Source organism: Daphnia carinata, chromosome 8 (genome assembly GCF_022539665.2).
Source record: "Daphnia carinata strain CSIRO-1 chromosome 8, CSIRO_AGI_Dcar_HiC_V3, whole genome shotgun sequence".
Lineage (NCBI taxonomy): Eukaryota > Metazoa > Arthropoda > Branchiopoda > Diplostraca > Daphniidae > Daphnia > Daphnia carinata.
In genome coordinates, this window is record NC_081338.1 from 1,239,958 (window position 1) to 1,264,391 (window position 24,434).

The window sequence follows — 24,434 nt, forward strand, 5'->3', positions numbered from 1 at the left end:
AGATATTCTACGGCGGGAAACGACCGAAAACAACAAAGGAAGGATGCAAAAACAACAAGCGAGAAACAGAGAGCTCCAGAAAAAAACATCTCGGCGAGAATGACACTACTCGTCAAATGAGCCACGTCCAACATTTCAACGTCAACTAAGTTAGAACGACAATCCCCTGTCCCTCGTAAGGCAGGGTTCATGTCTGAACGATCGTGAACTCAGCCGAAATCATGGCTATTGTAATTGCTGTGACAAGAACATTTTCTTGTGCTGCAATCCACAAGACTTGGAAGATATTGTTATGTGCCGAAATAGCTCAGTTGGGAGAGCGTTAGACTGAAGATCTAAAGGTCCCTGGTTCGATCCCGGGTTTCGGCAACCATCCCATATGGTCTAGTGGCTAGGATACCTGGCTTTCACCCAGGAGGCTCGGGTTCGATTCCCGGTATGGGAACATTACCAATCAACGAGTAGTGTTTAGTGCCCGTTTTGCTTCGTGCAGATTTAAAAAGCGAAATTCTCTCTTTTGGCAGGTAGAGGTGTACCAAGTTCGTGTATCTTCGATGTAATGCCATTGCCGAAACATTTGTGAGGAAAAGCATCAACTTTCAAGCTTGCCTATATCCTTCGCCATTGCCAACATTCAACTAATAAGTGAGAAATCTTCACTTAAACATATGTGAAAGTGATGGAGATGCAGGGTATCGATCCCCGTACTTCTCGCATGCTAAGCGAGCGCTCTACCATCTGAGCTACATCCCCATTTCAACAAGTGCTCCTTTAGAGTGGGCTCATCCGGGAATTGAACCCGGGGCCTCTCGCACCCTAAGCGAGAATCATACCACTAGACCAATGAGCCACGTATCAAATTTCCGCGATCGCAAAATTAGAGCGACAGCAAGACAGAGCTGAAAATGCTTGATTTGTCCTGGCAAGTTTTTAAACTATGCGGAAATGACAAAAGGTGGGCCTGCATCATACAGTATGAACAAAGCCTCTCTCGGCTGCCGGGAATGCGTTATTGAAGGGACGGCTATCACAAGAATGTCAGATATTCTACGGCGGGAAACGACCGAAAACAACAAAGGAAGGATGCAAAAACAACAAGCGAGAAACAGAGAGCTCCAGAAAAAAAACATCTCGGCGAGAATGACACTACTCGTCAAATGAGCCACGTCCAACATTTCAACGTCAACTAAGTTAGAACGACAATCCCCTGTCCCTCGTAAGGCAGGGTTCATGTCTGAACGATCGTGAACTCAGCCGAAATCATGGCTATTGTAATTGCTGTGACAAGAACATTTTCTTGTGCTGCAATCCACAAGACTTGGAAGATAGAGTTATGTGCCGAAATAGCTCAGTTGGGAGAGCGTTAGACTGAAGATCTAAAGGTCCCTGGTTCGATCCCGGGTTTCGGCAACCATCCCATATGGTCTAGTGGCTAGGATACCTGGCTTTCACCCAGGAGGCTCGGGTTCGATTCCCGGTATGGGAACATTACCAATCAACGAGTAGTGTTTAGTGCCCGTTTTGCTTCGTGCAGATTTAAAAAGCGAAATTCTCTCTTTTGGCAGGTAGAGGTGTACCAAGTTCGTGTATCTTCGATGTAATGCCATTGCCGAAACATTTGTGAGGAAAAGCATCAACTTTCAAGCTTGCCTATATCCTTCGCCATTGCCAACATTCAACTAATAAGTGAGAAATCTTCACTTAAACATATGTGAAAGTGATGGAGATGCAGGGTATCGATCCCCGTACTTCTCGCATGCTAAGCGAGCGCTCTACCATCTGAGCTACATCCCCATTTCAACAAGTGCTCCTTTAGAGCGGGCTCATCCGGGAATCGAACCCGGGACCTCTCGCACCCTAAGCGAGAATCATACGACTAGACCAATGAGCCACGTATCAAATTTCCGCGATCGCAAAATTAGAGCGACAGCAAGACAGAGCTGAAAATGCTTGATTTGTCCTGGCAAGTTTTTAAACTATGCGGAAATGACAAAAGGTGGGCCTGCATCATACAGTATGAACAAAGCCTCTCTCGGCTGCCGGGAATGCGTTATTGAAGGGACGGCTATCACAAGAATGTCAGATATTCTACGGCGGGAAACGACCGAAAACAACAAAGGAAGGATGCAAAAACAACAAGCGAGAAACAGAGAGCTCCAGAAAAAAAACATCTCGGCGAGAATGACACTACTCGTCAAATGAGCCACGTCCAACATTTCAACGTCAACTAAGTTAGAACGACAATCCCCTGTCCCTCGTAAGGCAGGGTTCATGTCTGAACGATCGTGAACTCAGCCGAAATCATGGCTATTGTAATTGCTGTGACAAGAACATTTTCTTGTGCTGCAATCCACAAGACTTGGAAGATATAGTTATATGCCGAAATAGCTCAGCTGGGAGAGCGTTAGACTGAAGATCTAAAGGTCCCTGGTTCGATCCCGGGTTTCGGCAACCATCCCATATGGTCTAGTGGCTAGGATACCTGGCTTTCACCCAGGAGGCTCGGGTTCGATTCCCGGTATGGGAACATTACCAATCAACGAGTAGTGTTTAGTGCCCGTTTTGCTTCGTGCAGATTTAAAAAGCGCTCTCTTTTGGCAGGTAGAGGTGTACCAAGTTCGTGTATCTTCGATGTAATGCCATTGCCGAAACATTTGTGAGGAAAAGCATCAACTTTCAAGCTTGCCTATATCCTTCGCCATTGCCAACATTCAACTAATAAGTGAGAAATCTTCACTTAAACATATGTGAAAGTGATGGAGATGCAGGGTATCGATCCCCGTACTTCTCGCATGCTAAGCGAGCGCTCTACCATCTGAGCTACATCCCCGTTGCAACAAGTGCTCCTTTAGAGCGGGCTCATCCGGGAATTGAACCCGGGGCCTCTCGCACCCTAAGCGAGAATCATACCACTAGACCAATGAGCCACGTATCAAATTTCCGCGATCGCAAAATTAGAGCGACAGCAAGACAGAGCTGAAAATGCTTGATTTGTCCTGGCAAGTTTTTAAACTATGCGGAAATGACAAAAGGTGGGCCTGCATCATACAGTATGAACAAAGCCTCTCTCGGCTGCCGGGAATGCGTTATTGAAGGGACGGCTATCACAAGAATGTCAGATATTCTACGGCGGGAAACGACCGAAAACAACAAAGGAAGGATGCAAAAACAACAAGCGAGAAACAGAGAGCTCCAGAAAAAAAACATCTCGGCGAGAATGACACTACTCGTCAAATGAGCCACGTCCAACATTTCAACGTCAACTAAGTTAGAACGACAATCCCCTGTCCCTCGTAAGGCAGGGTTCATGTCTGAACGATCGTGAACTCAGCCGAAATCATGGCTATTGTAATTGCTGTGACAAGAACATTTTCTTGTGCTGCAATCCACAAGACTTGGAAGATAGAGTTATGTGCCGAAATAGCTCAGTTGGGAGAGCGTTAGACTGAAGATCTAAAGGTCCCTGGTTCGATCCCGGGTTTCGGCAACCATCCCATATGGTCTAGTGGCTAGGATACCTGGCTTTCACCCAGGAGGCTCGAATCAACGAGTAGTGTTTAGTGCCCGTTTTGCTTCGTGCAGATTTAAAAAGCGAAATTCTCTCTTTTGGCAGGTAGAGGTGTACCAAGTTCGTGTATCTTCGATGTTTTGAGACTTATCCCTTTGAGGGGCTTCTCAATGCCGGAGTCTGCCGGCTCAGCGTAAAGTAGTGGGCTTGAGGCCTTGGTTGCCTCAGCGTAATAGCCGCGGTACGTCCCGGCCGGCAGCCGGTGGGGGAGCCGGGCTGCCAATGACTTGACTAACTGGACCTCAATTTAAGCGACCGTACGGATCTCACCGTCAAATGATCTCAAAAATGATGCCGAGAGACGGCGCGGCCAATATGACGGACACGAATAACAGTAGCTAGATTACTTGTAATCCTTGGCGTTGAATGCCCCCGGGTCGAATGGATCTTCAAGTGAAGCGACGGCCTAGCAGGATCCGGTCCGGATGGAATTGCTGCGAGCAACTTCGATGTAGCCGTGGAGGAAAAAGAGCCGGGCCAAAGAAGAAGACAGACGGGCGACAGCAGCGTATCACGGCCGGGCAGATAATGACGGCCAGTTGCGACGGGCAGCAACACAAGTGATAACAGAGACAAAACTTGATAGTAGTTACCAGTAGAATGAAGAGCCGACTCCGGGGGCTTCGGCCTCGTGTGTATTTACTCAGCCGAAAACCGGCCTTTATATACCCAGCATTTACAAAACACCGTTGACTAATATAAGCAATTAAACGTACATAAATTTAAACGTTGGAGTAGGTGTCACCGCTGTTCCGTCACCCGTTTTAGCCGCAGGATCGTCCGCTCCTTCTCCACCTCGAATCCTCCTCCACCGACCCACGTCGGTTCCTCCTCCGTCAACATCTTTTTTACTCTGGGCTAAAACCGGCTCCAGTCGCGATGGTTTTTTATGTTGACTTATGAGAGCTCGACAGAGACCGCCTCATATAGCTGCAAAAGACGTCAAGTAGTTTCGATATTATACTAAGGACGTCCGGCCTTCTAAGCCAAGGATTCGCCGGGCGAATCGTTCTAACTCCCGTTTATATTCAGTCGTTTACCGTCTACCGTCATATCCTTTTCAACGGCCGGGAACTTCTTGGTTAGCTCCCGCCTAGAGTTGGACTTACCCCGGCTACCGACACTCTGGTACCGAGTGCCCGGCATCTTCGTTTCTATTCATCTGCCTCTTCACCGTCCCCTTGGACAGTGTTGGACGTCGGATTTTCCGACACTCCCCCCGTTGGACCTTCGTCCAACTCAGAGTCCGAACTGTCCAAGTCTTCTATGTCTTGGAACGGTGAAGTATTTTGATGGTCGTCGTCTATCGTCCCCGCGTGTAACTCTAGCGGGTAAAGGCACTTAATGTCCCGGTATATGGGTCTCGACCCTTTCCCTGAAAATTTATCGGCAATTAAAACTGCCACTCTCCTGCACTTGTTGTCTGAGCCTGGGTATAATTTGGCTACTCTTCCTACTTTCCACTTCGTTCTCTTGGAATTCTCATCGTGTATTAGCACTACTTGTCCGACCTCGACTTGTTTCATTCTGCCCGGCGTTGGGCAGTGGAACTTCTCGAGGTCCGCCACATATTCTTTATAGAAATTCCCCCACCAAGTTGCTAGTAGGTTTCTTCTCATTCTCTCTCGCTTGGTTAGAGGTATCCTGTCCGAATACTCTCTCTCCTCTTCGTCCACCGGGTGTTTTTGATTCTGTCTGTATCCCGTGATCAGTTGCTTCGGGGTTAGAGGTTCATTATCGTCGTCAGAGACGTACGTTAATGGCCTCGTGTTTATCGTGTCTTCGATCTCTGCTAGCACCGTTTGGAATAGGTCATACTCCAGGCACTCGTTTCCATATGTCTTGTATAATAATCTCTTCACTGTCTGGACCATCCTCTCCCAGAACCCGCCCCACCAAGGGGCCAGGCTCGGGGAGAATCTCCACTTAACATTCAGGTCCACCAGTGTGTTATACACTTTCTCATTTTGTACGCCGCTCTCAGATATTTCGCCGCTTGTGTGAATGATTTCGCGTTATCTGAATACATGGCTTTCGGCACCCCTCTTCTTGCAAAAAACCTTCTGAGTGCAAAGATACAGGATGCCGTCTCCATGTCCGTGGTCATTTCCAAGTGCCCGGCTCTTGTTACCGCGCACGTGAACAAACAAATGTAGGCCTTCGCTTGTCCACCTCTCGCTGTCAGTTTTATCGGGAATGGTCCCGCAAAATCTATCCCCGTTATGTTAAACGGGTTTGCCATTTGAAGTCGATCTACCGGTAGGGGGCCGGGACTTCATTGAATGGCCTCGAATCTAATTTCTGACATTTCATACACCTCCTTAATTCCTTTTTTACTGTTTGCCTTAATCTTGGTATCCAAAACGTTCGCCGTACCTCCACCATCGTCGTGCTTACTCCAGTGTGCAGTAACCGTTCATGCGTCTGCTCAATGAGTTTGCCCGTCAAATAGTGGTTCTCTGGCAATAGGATAACTGCTTCTCTACCGTTGAGCCGTAACCAATTTTCTTGGCGGCCGCAACACCTGATCAGCCCGTTTCTTTCGTCCCAGGCCAATCCCAACTTCCTCAGCTTATCACTTTTCCAAGGCTTCTTCTCTTTTATTGCTTCCTTTACGTCTTTGTACGCGTCATTTTGCATCTTCCGCCATAAGTCTAATTCTGCTTGCTCTACCTCTTCTACTGCGAGAATGTTAAACCGTTTCTTATCGATTCCACACGACACTTCTGCCAGCGGTGTCTCGGGACTCGAGAGTCCCCTGAACTTCTTTACTGCTCTTTTCACTGTCGCCCAGATTCTGACAATCGTGCGCAGTGAGCTATAATTTTCGTACCATTCTTCCTCCTTCGGTATCGAAATATTGCATTGTGTTATCTCCTTAGGTTTTTCCTCTCTCCTTATTTCTACCGTATAATCCAGCTCTACTTGGGCTGGATTTTTCGGCCAATCTTTTTTTGTTCAGCCACTCTGGGCCTGACCACCAATCTTTCTTGTGGTTCAGCTGACTCACCGAAGCCCCTCTCGAAGCTATATCTGCCGGGTTCTGCACTCCCGGGCAGTGCCTTATCGACTCTATATCGATTTTTCCCCTGATTTCTGTTACTCGGTTGTGAACGAACTGCTTCCACCGGCCTGATTCGCCTTTCATCCACCAGTAGGCTATCGCCGAGTCCGTCCACAACGTTTTCTCAAAGGACCGTCCAAGAACTTTTCGATGTAATCTCCCAGCCTGACCGCCAGCAAATTGCTGAGCAGCTCCAATCTGGGAGTCGACACCGACTTTTTTGGATCCGGTGCTATCCGAGTTTTGCTGCATAACAGCTTTGTCTCCTCTCCGGTCTCCAGATATGCGGCTACACTGTATGCGTCGTCACTGGCGTCGCAAAACAAGTGTAGCCTCGGTGAATGGATTTCTCCTGTCCACCGTCCCAGCTTTGTGTTCGTAAGGTCCGACAAACTTTTAATGAATGTCTCCCAGTGTGGCATTATGCTTGTCGACACTGGTTCGTCCCAGCCTGTCTTGTCTATCCAAACCTTTTGCATGATAATCTTCGCTACCACCGTTACCGGTGATATTAACCCCATCGGGTCGAAGACTTTCAGCGCCAGGCTGAATAATTTCGTTTTCGTCGGCCTTTTATTCATTTCCTCGGCCTCTTCCACTATTTTCTCGGGTCTGAATCTAAATGAGTCCGTCTCCGGATCCCAAGTGACCCCTAGTGCCTTAACGATCTTCTCCGCATTATCTCCCATTGTCTTCTCGTTGCTCTGAAATTGTAATATTTGCAACCGTTCTCTCAATTCCATGCTATTTGTCGTCCATTTTCTTAGCTCCATTTTTGCCGAGCCAAACAATTTCTGCGCCTGTGTTATCAGGTCGACTGCTTGGGGGATGCTGTCGGCTCCCCCCAACCAGTCGTCCACATATAACTGCGAGCCTAATTGCTTCACCAACTCTGGGTAGTCATCCTTATGCTCATCCAAGCATTTAAGAATGACCGCCCTTAGAATAAACGGGCTACTCGAGAGGCCAAATGGCACCCTCTTCCACCTGTATTCTATCCACTCCGAATTGTCTTCTCTCGGGTCTTTTATCCACAAAAACCGTACTATCTGTCCGTGTTCTTCTTGAATTCCTATCTGTAGGAATGCCTGCGTGATGTCCGCCATCCACGCTATCTTGCTCTGCCTGAACCTGAGCAACACTGCCAACAGCTCCGGGTTCAGGTTCGGCCCGGTCTCCAATAAATCGTTAAGGCTCGGCTTACTCTGTTGGTGGGCCGAACCATCAAACACCGGCCTGATCTTAGTTGTTGCCGCCTCCGTCTTTATTACCGGTCTGTGCGGCAAATACGTACATGCTCCCGTGTAATTTCTATCTGCTACTTCTATGTAGCCTTTCTCGAGGTACTGTTGAAAAACTTCATGGTAGGCTACTTTGTCCTCCCGTTTCATTTTTCTCAACAGCCCTGTCAATCTGATCGAAGCTATATTTCTATTGGTCTCCATCGACCTCCTGTTATTTTTAAACGGGAACAGAATCTCATATCTGCCCGTTGGATCTTTCCTTATAGTGTCCTGATAGTTCTTCAGGAACCCCGGGTCCTCTAGCTCTTGGGACGTAACTCCCATGTGTTCCAAGGCCCAGAATTCCTTGAAGTCTACCACCGCTTTCTTACTGTCGGCCTGTGTAACTATGTTTGCCGACACCTCGCTTTGATTTCCTGCTATGGGCGCTCCAAAAATAATCCACCCAAGCTTGCTGGCACATGCCACTGAGTCGTCTGGACCCTGTCTCGTCTGGTGTTTAAGAATTTGCCAATAATAGTCACATCCTATTATCATGTCAAACTCTGTTTTATGGTCCGGTTTGGAATGCCTTTCATCCGCGACCTTCTCCCCCTGTTCCGTCAAGATCTCCACTAACTTTGACCGGACCTTTGGGGTTGCCTTCGCCACATATTTATAGCCGTTGCCTTAATTTTTATTTTTCCCTGTCTCTCGGGGACCATCCATATGCTATAGGTCTTTAGCACCGATCTTTCCGCTTGGTTTGACCCAAACGTGTTCACCCTCACTTCTCCTTCTTCTTCTTCATTCGCTTTTAATCGTCTGATTAGACTCTGTCGGATGAACGTCTTTTCGCTCCCCGAGTCTATCAGACCCAACACTTTTACTTTCCTGTTATTTCTTCCTTGTAATACCGCCGTGAATGTGGGTAGTCCGATCGAAGTTGCCTGCGCACAATTCACGTTGGTATCTATGGTTACCGACTTATTCATCGGTCTTTGCGGGGACTGTGATCTGACTGGCCCGTATTGTCTTTGTCTGGACAGGCATAGCGCTGGGCTATGATCTATACTCCCGCAGTTCCTGCAAGGGACTCTGGCTACGCAATGTTCCGTCCTGTGTGATCTGCCGAGGCATTTCAAGCAACGGTTTTCTCGCTCGCAGAGTGTTCGTCTGAACTGCGGGGTATTCACCATACACCTATGGTGTATGTGATTCTGCTGACAAAAACAACAGGGTGTCATCCTACTTCCCCTCTCTTGAGGCTCCCTTCTCGGGCTTTGCGGTTGGCTCACCGGATCCTCTTCCATCTCTCTAAGCCGTATCTCTCGATCCAGCTCCTTTAGAATTGCTTCTAATGTCGGTTGATCCTCGTCGAACCATTTGTCTCTCCACCATCGCGAGGTTAATGCTTTAGGCAAAGCCTTCAACACGTCCCCCGCGATGTATTCTCCATACCCGCCCATATCCACTTTGAGGTTCGTTAGGGCTGCTCTCGCGTTTGTCAACCCGTCGAAGATTCTTTTTAACTGATTGGTTGTTGCCGTGTCTCCCAATCTCACGGCCACTAGACTTTTCAGCTCGTTCACATAGTGTGCTTTTAACTTTTCTGAATCCCCGAATCTTTTTTCAAATTTTTGCATTGCCTCTTGGTATTGGTTTTCATCGAAGTGTATGTGTGATATCAATTCTGCGGCCTTGCCTTTCAGGCTTATCCGCAGATATTGAAATTTCTCCGCCTCTGTTAATCTTGGATCGGCGTCGTACGCCGTCCACATTGCCTTCCATCCTTTCCACGCTGTGATCTCCCCGTTAAACGTCGGTAGAGGCAGCGCTGTTCTGAGTACCGGCGATTGGGTTTCGCTCTTTTTGTACTTCTCTCTCAATTTCTTCATTTTTTCCCTTAGCTTGTCTTCCATCTCTCTGTCTCCAGCTTTATCGGCTGCTGTGGAGACTGCCGCAAGCTTCTCATTAATCGCCACTAATGCCAACCACCGGGCCTCGGCCTTGTCTATAAACTTCTGTCTGCTCTCCGCATCCGCCTCGGCCCAAGCTATGCTGTCTTTCAGTTCTCTTTTTTATCAAAGCCCGATCTTCGAGCAAATCTTCCCGCGTGCCTATCGGAGATTCTGCCCTCGACGAAGCCCGTAACGGCTCTTGTCGTCTTATCGGGCTCTCTTCCAGGCTTGGCATGCTATCCTCGATTGTTTTCTCCACAATCGATTTTATCTCAGCTCTCACGCCCTCCACTATCTCTGGAATTTGCTCTTTCATTGAGAAGCTTTCTTTCGCTTGTTCAATCAATACCGCCGCAGAGTTCAGCGCTTGATTGCTTCTCCCGTCTATCTCTCCTACTAACTCCGTGATTGCGGCCACTTTTGACTTTAAGTCTTCTAGGTCCTCAATCTTTTTTTCCATCGCCTTCATTTTCATGCTCGTGTCTGTCATGAATCTTTCGATTGTTTTTTCCGCGACCTCGACCCTCTTGTGCAACATAGAGTGGTACGAGTCGCCGGACATACCTTTTCGAGCTTTTCCTCGATGATCGAGAGTCTCTCATCTAGGCTTTGCTCGTCTGGGTCTGTCACCGTATGTCTCGTCCTCCTGGCCGGGACTGACATTTTGCCTTTATAATATATTTTTTGATAGTGGTAGAGATAAACTGATAGTAGAGATATATATTTTTCCAAATATTTTATTTCAACTTTTAATAATTTATAACAATGTGAACAATATCAATCAAGCACCGGGGATTTTAGAATCTCGTCTTCAGAGGACGACGCGATTCCTGTCTCGCCAGCCGCTTTGATAACTGCTTGCTCAATCTTTCTTCGGGTGAAGATTTTTTCCAACTGCGTGGTATCCCTGATGTGGACCTCGCTTTCTTCGCTTGGGGTGGCTCTTTAGAGGGGCCAGCGGCGAGGTCTCTGATTTCTTGGTTCAACCCCGTGGGGGTCGGTGGTGGGGCCGGTATCTGGAACGTGAGCGGGCGGCAACTCTTTGACTCCGCGCGCCCTTTCCAATATCAGCTCCCTTCTCTGTAAGAACGCGTCTCAGCTTGCTGTCTCCAGCAAGAATCTGGCGTGTTCCTCGGCCCGTTCTGCTGCCCTTTGTGCCGCTGCTATTACCGAGGAGTGCGACTCCTGGACTTTGGTGAGTGCATCTAGCTGCTCTCTCTCCTGCTCGTTCAAAAACTGGGCTGGAGATCCAAAGTCGGAGTAATCGGCGTGTGTAAGGGTTTGGCCGACTCTTTTTCTCCACCGGTCTCTTGGCACGCTGTTCAGGGAACGGCTCCGGGATACGAAGTCTCCTGAACACACCTTTCGGGATGGTCTGTTCTAACTCTTTCCAGAGTTCGTAAGAGCGGGCCTCCGTATCTAAGAGGTGCTGGAATCTTGCGTACAAGAACTGGTGCTGCTGATGGATGCTGTCCGACACTGTTATGGAATGTACGGGCAGATTTTTATATTATTTTTCTTTCCTTCTTTCTTTCTTTTTTTCTTTGTTTTGTTCGAAGGACCAATTTGAGACTTATCCCTTTGAGGGGCTTCTCAATGCCGGAGTCTGCCGGCTCAGCGTAAAGTAGTGGGCTTGAGGCCTTGGTTGCCTCAGCGTAATAGCCGCGGTACGTCCAGGCCGGCAGCCGGTGGGGGAGCGGGGCTGCCAATGACTTGACTAACTGGACCTCAATTTAAGCGACCGTACGGATCTCACCGTCAAATGATCTCAAAAATGATGCCGAGAGACGGCGCGGCCAATATGACGGACACGAATAACAGTAGCTAGATTACTTGGATCCTTGGCGTTGAATGCCCCCGGGTCGAATGGATCTTCAAGTGAAGCGACGGCCTAAACAGGATCCGGTCCGGATGGAATTGCTGTAAAGCAACTTCGATGTAGCCGTGGAGGAAAAAGAGCCGGGCCAAAGAAGAAGACAGACGGGCGAATTATCACGGCCGGGCAGATAATGACGGCCAGTTCGGGCAGCAACACAAGTGATAACAGAGACAAAACTTGATAGTAGTTACCAGAAGAATCCCGCCGACTCCGGGGGCTTCGGTGAAACTCGTGTGTATTTACTCAGCCGAAAACCGGCCTTTATATACCCAGCATTTACAAAACACCGTTGACTAATATAATCAATTAAACGTACATAAACGTTGGAGTAGGTGTCACCGTTGTTCCGTCACCCGTTTTCAGCCGCAGGATCGTCCGCTGACGAATCTCCTCCACCGACCCACCGTCGGTTCCTCCTCCGTAACATGGGAAAACTACCAATCAATGGTTTTTTATGTATTTATGTTTATACTAAGGACGTCCGTTTTGCTTCGTGCAGATTTAAAAGCGTTTACCGTCTACCGTCATTCTCTCTTTTGGCAGGTAGAGGTTCGTACCAATCTTCGTGTTGGATCTTCGATGTAATGCCATTGCCGAAACATTTGTGAGGAAAAGCATCAACTTTCAAGCTTGCCTATATCCTTCGCCATTGCCAACATTCAACTAATAAGTGAGAAATCTTCACTTAAACATATGTGAAAGTGATGGAGATGCAGGGTATCGATCCCCGTACTTCTCGCATGCTAAGCGAGCGCTCTACCATCTGAGCTACATCCCCATTTCAACAAGTGCTCCTTTAGAGTGGGCTCATCCGGGAATTGAACCCGGGGCCTCTCGCACCCTAAGCGAGAATCATACCACTAGACCAATGAGCCACGTATCAAATTTCCGCGATCGCAAAATTAGAGCGACAGCAAGACAGAGCTGAAAATGCTTGATTTGTCCTGGCAAGTTTTTAAACTATGCGGAAATGACAAAAGGTGGGCCTGCATCATACAGTATGAACAAAGCCTCTCTCGGCTGCCGGGAATGCGTTATTGAAGGGACGGCTATCACAAGAATGTCAGATATTCTACGGCGGGAAACGACCGAAAACAACAAAGGAAGGATGCAAAAACAACAAGCGAGAAACAGAGAGCTCCAGAAAAAAAACATCTCGGCGAGAATGACACTACTCGTCAAATGAGCCACGTCCAACATTTCAACGTCAACTAAGTTAGAACGACAATCCCCTGTCCCTCGTAAGGCAGGGTTCATGTCTGAACGATCGTGAACTCAGCCGAAATCATGGCTATTGTAATTGCTGTGACAAGAACATTTTCTTGTGCTGCAATCCACAAGACTTGGAAGATATTGTTATATGCCGAAATAGCTCAGCTGGGAGAGCGTTAGACTGAAGATCTAAAGGTCCCTGGTTCGATCCCGGGTTTCGGCAACCATCCCATATGGTCTAGTGGCTAGGATACCTGGCTTTCACCCAGGAGGCTCGGGTTCGATTCCCGGTATGGGAACCAAAAATCCTCGATAGTGTTTAGTGCCCGTTTTGCTTCGTGCAGATTTAAAAAGCGAAATTCTCTCTTTTGGCAGGTAGAGGTGTACCAAGTTCGTGTATCTTCGATGTAATGCCATTGCCGAAACATTTGTGAGGAAAAGCATCAACTTTCAAGCTTGCCTATATCCTTCGCCATTGCCAACATTCAACTAATAAGTGAGAAATCTTCACTTAAACATATGTGAAAGTGATGGAGATGCAGGGTATCGATCCCCGTACTTCTCGCATGCTAAGCGAGCGCTCTACCATCTGAGCTACATCCCCGTTGCAACAAGTGCTCCTTTAGAGCGGGCTCATCCGGGAATTGAACCCGGGGCCTCTCGCACCCTAAGCGAGAATCATACCACTAGACCAATGAGCCACGTATCAAATTTCCGCGATCGCAAAATTAGAGCGACAGCAAGACAGAGCTGAAAATGCTTGATTTGTCCTGGCAAGTTTTTAAACTATGCGGAAATGACAAAAGGTGGGCCTGCATCATACAGTATGAACAAAGCCTCTCTCGGCTGCCGGGAATGCGTTATTGAAGGGACGGCTATCACAAGAATGTCAGATATTCTACGGCGGGAAACGACCGAAAACAACAAAGGAAGGATGCAAAAACAACAAGCGAGAAACAGAGAGCTCCAGAAAAAAAACATCTCGGCGAGAATGACACTACTCGTCAAATGAGCCACGTCCAACATTTCAACGTCAACTAAGTTAGAACGACAATCCCCTGTCCCTCGTAAGGCAGGGTTCATGTCTGAACGATCGTGAACTCAGCCGAAATCATGGCTATTGTAATTGCTGTGACAAGAACATTTTCTTGTGCTGCAATCCACAAGACTTGGAAGATATTGTTATATGCCGAAATAGCTCAGCTGGGAGAGCGTTAGACTGAAGATCTAAAGGTCCCTGGTTCGATCCCGGGTTTCGGCAACCATCCCATATGGTCTAGTGGCTAGGATACCTGGCTTTCACCCAGGAGGCTCGGGTTCGATTCCCGGTATGGGAACATTACCAATCAACGAGTAGTGTTTAGTGCCCGTTTTGCTTCGTGCAGATTTAAAAAGCGAAATTCTCTCTTTTGGCAGGTAGAGGTGTACCAAGTTCGTGTATCTTCGATGTAATGCCATTGCCGAAACATTTGTGAGGAAAAGCATCAACTTTCAAGCTTGCCTATATCCTTCGCCATTGCCAACATTCAACTAATAAGTGAGAAATCTTCACTTAAACATATGTGAAAGTGATGGAGATGCAGGGTATCGATCCCCGTACTTCTCGCATGCTAAGCGAGCGCTCTACCATCTGAGCTACATCCCCATTTCAACAAGTGCTCCTTTAGAGCGGGCTCATCCGGGAATCGAACCCGGGACCTCTCGCACCCTAAGCGAGAATCATACGACTAGACCAATGAGCCACGTATCAAATTTCCGCGATCGCAAAATTAGAGCGACAGCAAGACAGAGCTGAAAATGCTTGATTTGTCCTGGCAAGTTTTTAAACTATGCGGAAATGACAAAAGGTGGGCCTGCATCATACAGTATGAACAAAGCCTCTCTCGGCTGCCGGGAATGCGTTATTGAAGGGACGGCTATCACAAGAATGTCAGATATTCTACGGCGGGAAACGACCGAAAACAACAAAGGAAGGATGCAAAAACAACAAGCGAGAAACAGAGAGCTCCAGAAAAAAAACATCTCGGCGAGAATGACACTACTCGTCAAATGAGCCACGTCCAACATTTCAACGTCAACTAAGTTAGAACGACAATCCCCTGTCCCTCGTAAGGCAGGGTTCATGTCTGAACGATCGTGAACTCAGCCGAAATCATGGCTATTGTAATTGCTGTGACAAGAACATTTTCTTGTGCTGCAATCCACAAGACTTGGAAGATATTTACATGTGCCGAAATAGCTCAGCTGGGAGAGCGTTAGACTGAAGATCTAAAGGTCCCTGGTTCGATCCCGGGTTTCGGCAACCATCCCATATGGTCTAGTGGCTAGGATACCTGGCTTTCACCCAGGAGGCTCGGGTTCGATTCCCGGTATGGGAACCAAAAATCCTCGATAGTGTTTAGTGCCCGTTTTGCTTCGTGCAGATTTAAAAAGCGAAATTCTCTCTTTTGGCAGGTAGAGGTGTACCAAGTTCGTGTATCTTCGATGTAATGCCATTGCCGAAACATTTGTGAGGAAAAGCATCAACTTTCAAGCTTGCCTATATCCTTCGCCATTGCCAACATTCAACTAATAAGTGAGAAATCTTCACTTAAACATATGTGAAAGTGATGGAGATGCAGGGTATCGATCCCCGTACTTCTCGCATGCTAAGCGAGCGCTCTACCATCTGAGCTACATCCCCATTTCAACAAGTGCTCCTTTAGAGTGGGCTCATCCGGGAATTGAACCCGGGGCCTCTCGCACCCTAAGCGAGAATCATACCACTAGACCAATGAGCCACGTATCAAATTTCCGCGATCGCAAAATTAGAGCGACAGCAAGACAGAGCTGAAAATGCTTGATTTGTCCTGGCAAGTTTTTAAACTATGCGGAAATGACAAAAGGTGGGCCTGCATCATACAGTATGAACAAAGCCTCTCTCGGCTGCCGGGAATGCGTTATTGAAGGGACGGCTATCACAAGAATGTCAGATATTCTACGGCGGGAAACGACCGAAAACAACAAAGGAAGGATGCAAAAACAACAAGCGAGAAACAGAGAGCTCCAGAAAAAAAACATCTCGGCGAGAATGACACTACTCGTCAAATGAGCCACGTCCAACATTTCAACGTCAACTAAGTTAGAACGACAATCCCCTGTCCCTCGTAAGGCAGGGTTCATGTCTGAACGATCGTGAACTCAGCCGAAATCATGGCTATTGTAATTGCTGTGACAAGAACATTTTCTTGTGCTGCAATCCACAAGACTTGGAAGATATTGTTGTGTGCCGAAATAGCTCAGTTGGGAGAGCGTTAGACTGAAGATCTAAAGGTCCCTGGTTCGATCCCGGGTTTCGGCAACCATCCCATATGGTCTAGTGGCTAGGATACCTGGCTTTCACCCAGGAGGCTCGGGTTCGATTCCCGGTATGGGAACATTACCAATCAACGAGTAGTGTTTAGTGCCCGTTTTGCTTCGTGCAGATTTAAAAAGCGAAATTCTCTCTTTTGGCAGGTAGAGGTGTACCAAGTTCGTGTATCTTCGATGTAATGCCATTGCCGAAACATTTGTGAGGAAAAGCATCAACTTTCAAGCTTGCCTATATCCTTCGCCATTGCCAACATTCAACTAATAAGTGAGAAATCTTCACTTAAACATATGTGAAAGTGATGGAGATGCAGGGTATCGATCCCCGTACTTCTCGCATGCTAAGCGAGCGCTCTACCATCTGAGCTACATCCCCATTTCAACAAGTGCTCCTTTAGAGCGGGCTCATCCGGGAATTGAACCCGGGGCCTCTCGCACCCTAAGCGAGAATCATACCACTAGACCAATGAGCCACGTATCAAATTTCCGCGATCGCAAAATTAGAGCGACAGCAAGACAGAGCTGAAAATGCTTGATTTGTCCTGGCAAGTTTTTAAACTATGCGGAAATGACAAAAGGTGGGCCTGCATCATACAGTATGAACAAAGCCTCTCTCGGCTGCCGGGAATGCGTTATTGAAGGGACGGCTATCACAAGAATGTCAGATATTCTACGGCGGGAAACGACCGAAAACAACAAAGGAAGGATGCAAAAACAACAAGCGAGAAACAGAGAGCTCCAGAAAAAAAACATCTCGGCGAGAATGACACTACTCGTCAAATGAGCCACGTCCAACATTTCAACGTCAACTAAGTTAGAACGACAATCCCCTGTCCCTCGTAAGGCAGGGTTCATGTCTGAACGATCGTGAACTCAGCCGAAATCATGGCTATTGTAATTGCTGTGACAAGAACATTTTCTTGTGCTGCAATCCACAAGACTTGGAAGATATTGTTGTGTGCCGAAATAGCTCAGTTGGGAGAGCGTTAGACTGAAGATCTAAAGGTCCCTGGTTCGATCCCGGGTTTCGGCAACCATCCCATATGGTCTAGTGGCTAGGATACCTGGCTTTATCTTCGATGTAATGCCATTGCCGAAACATTTGTGAGGAAAAGCATCAACTTTCAAGCTTGCCTATATCCTTCGCCATTGCCAACATTCAACTAATAAGTGAGAAATCTTCACTTAAACATATGTGAAAGTGATGGAGATGCAGGGTATCGATCCCCGTACTTCTCGCATGCTAAGCGAGCGCTCTACCATCTGAGCTACATCCCCATTTCAACAAGTGCTCCTTTAGAGTGGGCTCATCCGGGAATTGAACCCGGGGCCTCTCGCACCCTAAGCGAGAATCATACCACTAGACCAATGAGCCACGTATCAAATTTCCGCGATCGCAAAATTAGAGCGACAGCAAGACAGAGCTGAAAATGCTTGATTTGTCCTGGCAAGTTTTTAAACTATGCGGAAATGACAAAAGGTGGGCCTGCATCATACAGTATGAACAAAGCCTCTCTCGGCTGCCGGGAATGCGTTATTGAAGGGACGGCTATCACAAGAATGTCAGATATTCTACGGCGGGAAACGACCGAAAACAACAAAGGAAGGATGCAAAAACAACAAGCGAGAAACAGAGAGCTCCAGAAAAAAAACATCTCGGCGAGAATGACACTACTCGTCAAATGAGCCACGTCCAACATTTCAACGTCAACTAAGTTAGAACGACAATCCCCTGTCCCTCGTAAGGCAGGGTTCATGTCTGAACGATCGTGAACTCAGCCGAAATCATGGCTATTGTAATTGCTGTGACAAGAACATTTTCTTGTGCTGCAATCCACAAGACTTGGAAGATATTTACATGTGCCGAAATAGCTCAGCTGGGAGAGCGTTAGACTGAAGATCTAAAGGTCCCTGGTTCGATCCCGGGTTTCGGCAACCATCCCATATGGTCTAGTGGCTAGGATACCTGGCTTTCACCCAGGAGGCTCGGGTTCGATTCCCGGTATGGGAACATTACCAATCAACGAGTAGTGTTTAGTGCCCGTTTTGCTTCGTGCAGATTTAAAAAGCGAAATTCTCTCTTTTGGCAGGTAGAGGTGTACCAAGTTCGTGTATCTTCGATGTAATGCCATTGCCGAAACATTTGTGAGGAAAAGCATCAACTTTCAAGCTTGCCTATATCCTTCGCCATTGCCAACATTCAACTAATAAGTGAGAAATCTTCACTTAAACATATGTGAAAGTGATGGAGATGCAGGGTATCGATCCCCGTACTTCTCGCATGCTAAGCGAGCGCTCTACCATCTGAGCTACATCCCCATTTCAACAAGTGCTCCTTTAGAGCGGGCTCATCCGGGAATTGAACCCGGGACCTCTCGCACCCTAAGCGAGAATCATACGACTAGACCAATGAGCCACGTATCAAATTTCCGCGATCGCAAAATTAGAGCGACAGCAAGACAGAGCTGAAAATGCTTGATTTGTCCTGGCAAGTTTTTAAACTATGCGGAAATGACAAAAGGTGGGCCTGCATCATACAGTATGAACAAAGCCTCTCTCGGCTGCCGGGAATGCGTTATTGAAGGGACGGCTATCACAAGAATGTCAGATATTCTACGGCGGGAAACGACCGAAAACAACAAAGGAAGGATGCAAAAACAACAAGCGAGAAACAGAGAGCTCCAGAAAAAAAACATCTCGGCGAGAATGACACTACTCGTCAAATGAGCCACGTCCAACATTTCAACGTCAACTAAGTTAGAACGACAATCCCCTGTCCCTCGTAAGGCAGGGTTCATGTCTGAACGATCGTGAACTCAGCCGAAATCATGGCTATTGTAATTGCTGTGACAAGAACATTTTCTTGTGCTGCAATCCACAAGACTTGGAAGATATTGTTGTGTGCCGAAATAGCTCAGTTGGGAGAGCGTTAGACTGAAGATCTAAAGGTCCCTGGTTCGATCCCGGGTTTCGGCAACCATCCCATATGGTCTAGTGGCTAGGATACCTGGCTTTCACCCAGGAGGCTCGGGTTCGATTCCCGGTATGGGAACATTACCAATCAACGAGTAGTGTTTAGTGCCCGTTTTGCTTCGTGCAGATTTAAAAAGCGAAATTCTCTCTTTTGGCAGGTAGAGGTGTACCAAGTTCGTGTATCTTCGATGTAATGCCATTGCCGAAACATTTGTGAGGAAAAGCATCAACTTTCAAGCTTGCCTATATCCTTCGCCATTGCCAACATTCAACTAATAAGTGAGAAATCTTCACTTAAACATATGTGAAAGTGATGGAGATGCAGGGTATCGATCCCCGTACTTCTCGCATGCTAAGCGAGCGCTCTACCATCTGAGCTACATCCCCATTTCAACAAGTGCTCCTTTAGAGCGGGCTCATCCGGGAATTGAACCCGGGACCTCTCGCACCCTAAGCGAGAATCATACCACTAGACCAATGAGCCACGTATCAAATTTCCGCGATCGCAAAATTAGAGCGACAGCAAGACAGAGCTGAAAATGCTTGATTTGTCCTGGCAAGTTTTTAAACTATGCGGAAATGACAAAAGGTGGGCCTGCATCATACAGTATGAACAAAGCCTCTCTCGGCTGCCGGGAATGCGTTATTGAAGGGACGGCTATCACAAGAATGTCAGATATTCTACGGCGGGAAACGACCGAAAACAACAAAGGAAGGATGCAAAAACAACAAGCGAGAAACAGAGAGCTCCAGAAAAAAACATCTCGGCGAGAATGACACTACTCGTCAAATGAGCCACGTCCAACATTTCAACGTCAACTAAGTTAGAACGACAATCCCCTGTCCCTCGTAAGGCAGGGTTCATGTCTGAACGATCGTGAACTCAGCCGAAATCATGGCTATTGTAATTGCTGTGACAAGAACATTTTCTTGTGCTGCAATCCACAAGACTTGGAAGATATTGTCATGTGCCGAAATAGCTCAGTTGGGAGAGCGTTAGACTGAAGATCTAAAGGTCCCTGGTTCGATCCCGGGTTTCGGCAACCATCCCATATGGTCTAGTGGCTAGGATACCTGGCTTTCACCCAGGAGGCTCGGGTTCGATTCCCGGTATGGGAACCAAAAATCCTCGATAGTGTTTAGTGCCCGTTTTGCTTCGTGCAGATTTAAAAAGCGAAATTCTCTCTTTTGGCAGGTAGAGGTGTACCAAGTTCGTGTATCTTCGATGTAATGCCATTGCCGAAACATTTGTGAGGAAAAGCATCAACTTTCAAGCTTGCCTATATCCTTCGCCATTGCCAACATTCAACTAATAAGTGAGAAATCTTCACTTAAACATATGTGAAAGTGATGGAGATGCAGGGTATCGATCCCCGTACTTCTCGCATGCTAAGCGAGCGCTCTACCATCTGAGCTACATCCCCATTTCAACAAGTGCTCCTTTAGAGCGGGCTCATCCGGGAATTGAACCCGGGGCCTCTCGCACCCTAAGCGAGAATCATACCACTAGACCAATGAGCCACGTATCAAATTTCCGCGATCGCAAAATTAGAGCGACAGCAAGACAGAGCTGAAAATGCTTGATTTGTCCTGGCAAGTTTTTAAACTATGCGGAAATGACAAAAGGTGGGCCTGCATCATACAGTATGAACAAAGCCTCTCTCGGCTGCCGGGAATGCGTTATTGAAGGGACGGCTATCACAAGAATGTCAGATATTCTACGGCGGGAAACGACCGAAAACAACAAAGGAAGGATGCAAAAACAACAAGCGAGAAACAGAGAGCTCCAGAAAAAAAACATCTCGGCGAGAATGACACTACTCGTCAAATGAGCCACGTCCAACATTTCAACGTCAACTAAGTTAGAACGACAATCCCCTGTCCCTCGTAAGGCAGGGTTCATGTCTGAACGATCGTGAACTCAGCCGAAATCATGGCTATTGTAATTGCTGTGACAAGAACATTTTCTTGTGCTGCAATCCACAAGACTTGGAAGATATTGTTATATGCCGAAATAGCTCAGCTGGGAGAGCGTTAGACTGAAGATCTAAAGGTCCCTGGTTCGATCCCGGGTTTCGGCAACCATCCCATATGGTCTAGTGGCTAGGATACCTGGCTTTCACCCAGGAGGCTCGGGTTCGATTCCCGGTATGGGAACATTACCAATCAACGAGTAGTGTTTAGTGCCCGTTTTGCTTCGTGCAGATTTAAAAAGCGAAATTCTCTCTTTTGGCAGGTAGAGGTGTACCAAGTTCGTGTATCTTCGATGTAATGCCATTGCCGAAACATTTGTGAGGAAAAGCATCAACTTTCAAGCTTGCCTATATCCTTCGCCATTGCCAACATTCAACTAATAAGTGAGAAATCTTCACTTAAACATATGTGAAAGTGATGGAGATGCAGGGTATCGATCCCCGTACTTCTCGCATGCTAAGCGAGCGCTCTACCATCTGAGCTACATCCCCATTTCAACAAGTGCTCCTTTAGAGCGGGCTCATCCGGGAATTGAACCCGGGGCCTCTCGCACCCTAAGCGAGAATCATACCACTAGACCAATGAGCCACATATCAAATTTCCGCGATCGCAAAATTAGAGCGACAGCAAGACAGAGCTGAAAATGCTTGATTTGTCCTGGCAAGTTTTTAAACTATGCGGAAATGACAAAAGGTGGGCCTGCATCATACAGTATGAACAAAGCCTCTCTCGGCTGCCGGGAATGCGTTATTGAAGGGACGGCTATCACAAGAATGTCAGATATTCTACGGCGGGAAACGACCGAAAACAACAAAGGAAGGATGCAAAAACAACAAGCGAGAAACAGAGAGCTCCAGAAAAAAAACATCTCGGCGAGAATGACACTACTCGTCAAATGAGCCACGTCCAACATTTCAACGTCAACTAAGTTAGAACGACAATCCCCTGTCCCTCGTAAGGCAGGGTTCATGTCTGAACGATCGTGAACTCAGCCGAAATCATGGCTATTGTAATTGCTGTGACAAGAACATTTTCTTGTGCTGCAATCCACAAGACTTGGAAGATATTGTTGTGTGCCGAAATAGCTCAGTTGGGAGAGCGTTAGACTGAAGATCTAAAGGTCCCTGGTTCGATCCCGGGTTTCGGCAACCATCCCATATGGTCTAGTGGCTAGGATACCTGGCTTTCACCCAGGAGGCTCGGGTTCGATTCCCGGTATGGGAACATTACCAATCAACGAGTAGTGTTTAGTGCCCGTTTTGCTTCGTGCAGATTTAAAAAGCGAAATTCTCTCTTTTGGCAGGTAGAGGTGTACCAAGTTCGTGTATCTTCGATGTAATGCCATTGCCGAAACATTTGTGAGGAAAAGCATCAACTTTCAAGCTTGCCTATATCCTTCGCCATTGCCAACATTCAACTAATAAGTGAGAAATCTTCACTTAAACATATGTGAAAGTGATGGAGATGCAGGGTATCGAGCCCCGTACTTCTCGCATGCTAAGCGAGCGCTCTACCATCTGAGCTACATCCCCATTTCAACAAGTGCTCCTTTAGAGTGGGCTCATCCGGGAATCGAACCCGGGACCTCTCGCACCCTAAGCGAGAATCATACGACTAGACCAATGAGCCACGTATCAAATTTCCGCGATCGCAAAATTAGAGCGACAGCAAGACAGAGCTGAAAATGCTTGATTTGTCCTGGCAAGTTTTTAAACTATGCGGAAATGACAAAAGGTGGGCCTGCATCATACAGTATGAACAAAGCCTCTCTCGGCTGCCGGGAATGCGTTATTGAAGGGACGGCTATCACAAGAATGTCAGATATTCTACGGCGGGAAACGACCGAAAACAACAAAGGAAGGATGCAAAAACAACAAGCGAGAAACAGAGAGCTCCAGAAAAAAAAACATCTCGGCGAGAATGACACTACTCGTCAAATGAGCCACGTCCAACATTTCAACGTCAACTAAGTTAGAACGACAATCCCCTGTCCCTCGTAAGGCAGGGTTCATGTCTGAACGATCGTGAACTCAGCCGAAATCATGGCTATTGTAATTGCTGTGACAAGAACATTTTCTTGTGCTGCAATCCACAAGACTTGGAAGATAGAGTTATGTGCCGAAATAGCTCAGTTGGGAGAGCGTTAGACTGAAGATCTAAAGGTCCCTGGTTCGATCCCGGGTTTCGGCAACCATCCCATATGGTCTAGTGGCTAGGATACCTGGCTTTCACCCAGGAGGCTCGGGTTCGATTCCCGGTATGGGAACCAAAAATCCTCGATAGTGTTTAGTGCCCGTTTTGCTTCGTGCAGATTTAAAAAGCGAAATTCTCTCTTTTGGCAGGTAGAGGTGTACCAAGTTCGTGTATCTTCGATGTAATGCCATTGCCGAAACATTTGTGAGGAAAAGCATCAACTTTCAAGCTTGCCTATATCCTTCGCCATTGCCAACATTCAACTAATAAGTGAGAAATCTTCACTTAAACATATGTGAAAGTGATGGAGATGCAGGGTATCGATCCCCGTACTTCTCGCATGCTAAGCGAGCGCTCTACCATCTGAGCTACATCCCCGTGTCTTCAACAAGTGCTCCTTTAGAGCGGGCTCATCCGGGAATTGAACCCGGGGCCTCTCGCACCCTAAGCGAGAATCATACCACTAGACCAATGAGCCACGTATCAAATTTCCGCGATCGCAAAATTAGAGCGACAGCAAGACAGAGCTGAAAATGCTTGATTTGTCCTGGCAAGTTTTTAAACTATGCGGAAATGACAAAAGGTGGGCCTGCATCATACAGTATGAACAAAGCCTCTCTCGGCTGCCGGGAATGCGTTATTGAAGGGACGGCTATCACAAGAATGTCAGATATTCTACGGCGGGAAACGACCGAAAACAACAAAGGAAGGATGCAAAAACAACAAGCGAGAAACAGAGAGCTCCAGAAAAAAACATCTCGGCGAGAATGACACTACTCGTCAAATGAGCCACGTCCAACATTTCAACGTCAACTAAGTTAGAACGACAATCCCCTGTCCCTCGTAAGGCAGGGTTCATGTCTGAACGATCGTGAACTCAGCCGAAATCATGGCTATTGTAATTGCTGTGACAAGAACATTTTCTTGTGCTGCAATCCACAAGACTTGGAAGATATTGTTGTGTGCCGAAATAGCTCAGTTGGGAGAGCGTTAGACTGAAGATCTAAAGGTCCCTGGTTCGATCCCGGGTTTCGGCAAC

At 47.2% G+C, this 24,434-nt stretch overlaps 1 protein-coding gene and 44 non-coding genes across 45 annotated transcripts in view; 29 read left to right on the top strand and 16 right to left on the bottom strand.

The window, feature by feature from the left end:
* Nucleotides 1–296: 296 nt before the first annotated feature.
* On the top strand, nucleotides 297–369 carry Trnaf-gaa (transfer RNA phenylalanine (anticodon GAA)). The gene has a single exon. It is a non-coding gene; the product is annotated as a tRNA-Phe (tRNA).
* A 4-nt stretch (nucleotides 370–373) lies between these two features.
* On the top strand, nucleotides 374–445 carry Trnae-uuc (transfer RNA glutamic acid (anticodon UUC)). The gene has a single exon. It is a non-coding gene; the product is annotated as a tRNA-Glu (tRNA).
* A 333-nt stretch (nucleotides 446–778) lies between these two features.
* On the bottom strand, nucleotides 779–850 carry Trnap-agg (transfer RNA proline (anticodon AGG)). The gene has a single exon. It is a non-coding gene; the product is annotated as a tRNA-Pro (tRNA).
* A 487-nt stretch (nucleotides 851–1,337) lies between these two features.
* On the top strand, nucleotides 1,338–1,410 carry Trnaf-gaa (transfer RNA phenylalanine (anticodon GAA)). Its single transcript has one exon. It is a non-coding gene; the product is annotated as a tRNA-Phe (tRNA).
* A 4-nt stretch (nucleotides 1,411–1,414) lies between these two features.
* On the top strand, nucleotides 1,415–1,486 carry Trnae-uuc (transfer RNA glutamic acid (anticodon UUC)). The gene has a single exon. It is a non-coding gene; the product is annotated as a tRNA-Glu (tRNA).
* Nucleotides 1,487–1,819: 333 nt separating this feature from the next.
* Trnap-agg (transfer RNA proline (anticodon AGG)) lies at nucleotides 1,820–1,891 on the bottom strand. Its single transcript has one exon. It is a non-coding gene; the product is annotated as a tRNA-Pro (tRNA).
* A 487-nt stretch (nucleotides 1,892–2,378) lies between these two features.
* Nucleotides 2,379–2,451, top strand: Trnaf-gaa (transfer RNA phenylalanine (anticodon GAA)). Its single transcript has one exon. It is a non-coding gene; the product is annotated as a tRNA-Phe (tRNA).
* A 4-nt stretch (nucleotides 2,452–2,455) lies between these two features.
* Trnae-uuc (transfer RNA glutamic acid (anticodon UUC)) lies at nucleotides 2,456–2,527 on the top strand. Its single transcript has one exon. It is a non-coding gene; the product is annotated as a tRNA-Glu (tRNA).
* A 328-nt stretch (nucleotides 2,528–2,855) lies between these two features.
* Trnap-agg (transfer RNA proline (anticodon AGG)) lies at nucleotides 2,856–2,927 on the bottom strand. The gene has a single exon. It is a non-coding gene; the product is annotated as a tRNA-Pro (tRNA).
* Nucleotides 2,928–3,414: 487 nt separating this feature from the next.
* On the top strand, nucleotides 3,415–3,487 carry Trnaf-gaa (transfer RNA phenylalanine (anticodon GAA)). The gene has a single exon. It is a non-coding gene; the product is annotated as a tRNA-Phe (tRNA).
* Nucleotides 3,488–12,001: 8,514 nt separating this feature from the next.
* Nucleotides 12,002–24,434, bottom strand: part of LOC130697261 (myb-like protein Q) — a 16,285-nt gene continuing 3,852 nt past the window's right edge. Inside the window, exon 9 of the mRNA XM_059496557.1 lies at nucleotides 12,002–12,129. Coding sequence (XP_059352540.1) covers nucleotides 12,002–12,129 — 128 coding nt within the window. The remainder of the gene's footprint in view (nucleotides 12,130–24,434) is intronic.
* Trnap-agg (transfer RNA proline (anticodon AGG)) lies at nucleotides 12,499–12,570 on the bottom strand. The gene has a single exon. It is a non-coding gene; the product is annotated as a tRNA-Pro (tRNA).
* Nucleotides 13,058–13,130, top strand: Trnaf-gaa (transfer RNA phenylalanine (anticodon GAA)). Its single transcript has one exon. It is a non-coding gene; the product is annotated as a tRNA-Phe (tRNA).
* On the top strand, nucleotides 13,135–13,206 carry Trnae-uuc (transfer RNA glutamic acid (anticodon UUC)). Its single transcript has one exon. It is a non-coding gene; the product is annotated as a tRNA-Glu (tRNA).
* Trnap-agg (transfer RNA proline (anticodon AGG)) lies at nucleotides 13,537–13,608 on the bottom strand. The gene has a single exon. It is a non-coding gene; the product is annotated as a tRNA-Pro (tRNA).
* Trnaf-gaa (transfer RNA phenylalanine (anticodon GAA)) lies at nucleotides 14,096–14,168 on the top strand. Its single transcript has one exon. It is a non-coding gene; the product is annotated as a tRNA-Phe (tRNA).
* Nucleotides 14,173–14,244, top strand: Trnae-uuc (transfer RNA glutamic acid (anticodon UUC)). Its single transcript has one exon. It is a non-coding gene; the product is annotated as a tRNA-Glu (tRNA).
* On the bottom strand, nucleotides 14,578–14,649 carry Trnap-agg (transfer RNA proline (anticodon AGG)). Its single transcript has one exon. It is a non-coding gene; the product is annotated as a tRNA-Pro (tRNA).
* Trnaf-gaa (transfer RNA phenylalanine (anticodon GAA)) lies at nucleotides 15,137–15,209 on the top strand. Its single transcript has one exon. It is a non-coding gene; the product is annotated as a tRNA-Phe (tRNA).
* Nucleotides 15,214–15,285, top strand: Trnae-uuc (transfer RNA glutamic acid (anticodon UUC)). The gene has a single exon. It is a non-coding gene; the product is annotated as a tRNA-Glu (tRNA).
* Trnap-agg (transfer RNA proline (anticodon AGG)) lies at nucleotides 15,616–15,687 on the bottom strand. The gene has a single exon. It is a non-coding gene; the product is annotated as a tRNA-Pro (tRNA).
* Nucleotides 16,175–16,247, top strand: Trnaf-gaa (transfer RNA phenylalanine (anticodon GAA)). The gene has a single exon. It is a non-coding gene; the product is annotated as a tRNA-Phe (tRNA).
* Nucleotides 16,252–16,323, top strand: Trnae-uuc (transfer RNA glutamic acid (anticodon UUC)). The gene has a single exon. It is a non-coding gene; the product is annotated as a tRNA-Glu (tRNA).
* Nucleotides 16,657–16,728, bottom strand: Trnap-agg (transfer RNA proline (anticodon AGG)). The gene has a single exon. It is a non-coding gene; the product is annotated as a tRNA-Pro (tRNA).
* On the top strand, nucleotides 17,216–17,288 carry Trnaf-gaa (transfer RNA phenylalanine (anticodon GAA)). The gene has a single exon. It is a non-coding gene; the product is annotated as a tRNA-Phe (tRNA).
* On the bottom strand, nucleotides 17,559–17,630 carry Trnap-agg (transfer RNA proline (anticodon AGG)). Its single transcript has one exon. It is a non-coding gene; the product is annotated as a tRNA-Pro (tRNA).
* On the top strand, nucleotides 18,118–18,190 carry Trnaf-gaa (transfer RNA phenylalanine (anticodon GAA)). Its single transcript has one exon. It is a non-coding gene; the product is annotated as a tRNA-Phe (tRNA).
* On the top strand, nucleotides 18,195–18,266 carry Trnae-uuc (transfer RNA glutamic acid (anticodon UUC)). The gene has a single exon. It is a non-coding gene; the product is annotated as a tRNA-Glu (tRNA).
* Trnap-agg (transfer RNA proline (anticodon AGG)) lies at nucleotides 18,600–18,671 on the bottom strand. The gene has a single exon. It is a non-coding gene; the product is annotated as a tRNA-Pro (tRNA).
* Trnaf-gaa (transfer RNA phenylalanine (anticodon GAA)) lies at nucleotides 19,159–19,231 on the top strand. Its single transcript has one exon. It is a non-coding gene; the product is annotated as a tRNA-Phe (tRNA).
* Nucleotides 19,236–19,307, top strand: Trnae-uuc (transfer RNA glutamic acid (anticodon UUC)). The gene has a single exon. It is a non-coding gene; the product is annotated as a tRNA-Glu (tRNA).
* Trnap-agg (transfer RNA proline (anticodon AGG)) lies at nucleotides 19,641–19,712 on the bottom strand. Its single transcript has one exon. It is a non-coding gene; the product is annotated as a tRNA-Pro (tRNA).
* Nucleotides 20,199–20,271, top strand: Trnaf-gaa (transfer RNA phenylalanine (anticodon GAA)). The gene has a single exon. It is a non-coding gene; the product is annotated as a tRNA-Phe (tRNA).
* Nucleotides 20,276–20,347, top strand: Trnae-uuc (transfer RNA glutamic acid (anticodon UUC)). The gene has a single exon. It is a non-coding gene; the product is annotated as a tRNA-Glu (tRNA).
* Trnap-agg (transfer RNA proline (anticodon AGG)) lies at nucleotides 20,678–20,749 on the bottom strand. The gene has a single exon. It is a non-coding gene; the product is annotated as a tRNA-Pro (tRNA).
* Trnaf-gaa (transfer RNA phenylalanine (anticodon GAA)) lies at nucleotides 21,237–21,309 on the top strand. Its single transcript has one exon. It is a non-coding gene; the product is annotated as a tRNA-Phe (tRNA).
* Trnae-uuc (transfer RNA glutamic acid (anticodon UUC)) lies at nucleotides 21,314–21,385 on the top strand. Its single transcript has one exon. It is a non-coding gene; the product is annotated as a tRNA-Glu (tRNA).
* Nucleotides 21,719–21,790, bottom strand: Trnap-agg (transfer RNA proline (anticodon AGG)). The gene has a single exon. It is a non-coding gene; the product is annotated as a tRNA-Pro (tRNA).
* Trnaf-gaa (transfer RNA phenylalanine (anticodon GAA)) lies at nucleotides 22,278–22,350 on the top strand. The gene has a single exon. It is a non-coding gene; the product is annotated as a tRNA-Phe (tRNA).
* On the top strand, nucleotides 22,355–22,426 carry Trnae-uuc (transfer RNA glutamic acid (anticodon UUC)). The gene has a single exon. It is a non-coding gene; the product is annotated as a tRNA-Glu (tRNA).
* Nucleotides 22,760–22,831, bottom strand: Trnap-agg (transfer RNA proline (anticodon AGG)). The gene has a single exon. It is a non-coding gene; the product is annotated as a tRNA-Pro (tRNA).
* Trnaf-gaa (transfer RNA phenylalanine (anticodon GAA)) lies at nucleotides 23,320–23,392 on the top strand. Its single transcript has one exon. It is a non-coding gene; the product is annotated as a tRNA-Phe (tRNA).
* Trnae-uuc (transfer RNA glutamic acid (anticodon UUC)) lies at nucleotides 23,397–23,468 on the top strand. Its single transcript has one exon. It is a non-coding gene; the product is annotated as a tRNA-Glu (tRNA).
* Nucleotides 23,802–23,873, bottom strand: Trnap-agg (transfer RNA proline (anticodon AGG)). The gene has a single exon. It is a non-coding gene; the product is annotated as a tRNA-Pro (tRNA).
* On the top strand, nucleotides 24,360–24,432 carry Trnaf-gaa (transfer RNA phenylalanine (anticodon GAA)). Its single transcript has one exon. It is a non-coding gene; the product is annotated as a tRNA-Phe (tRNA).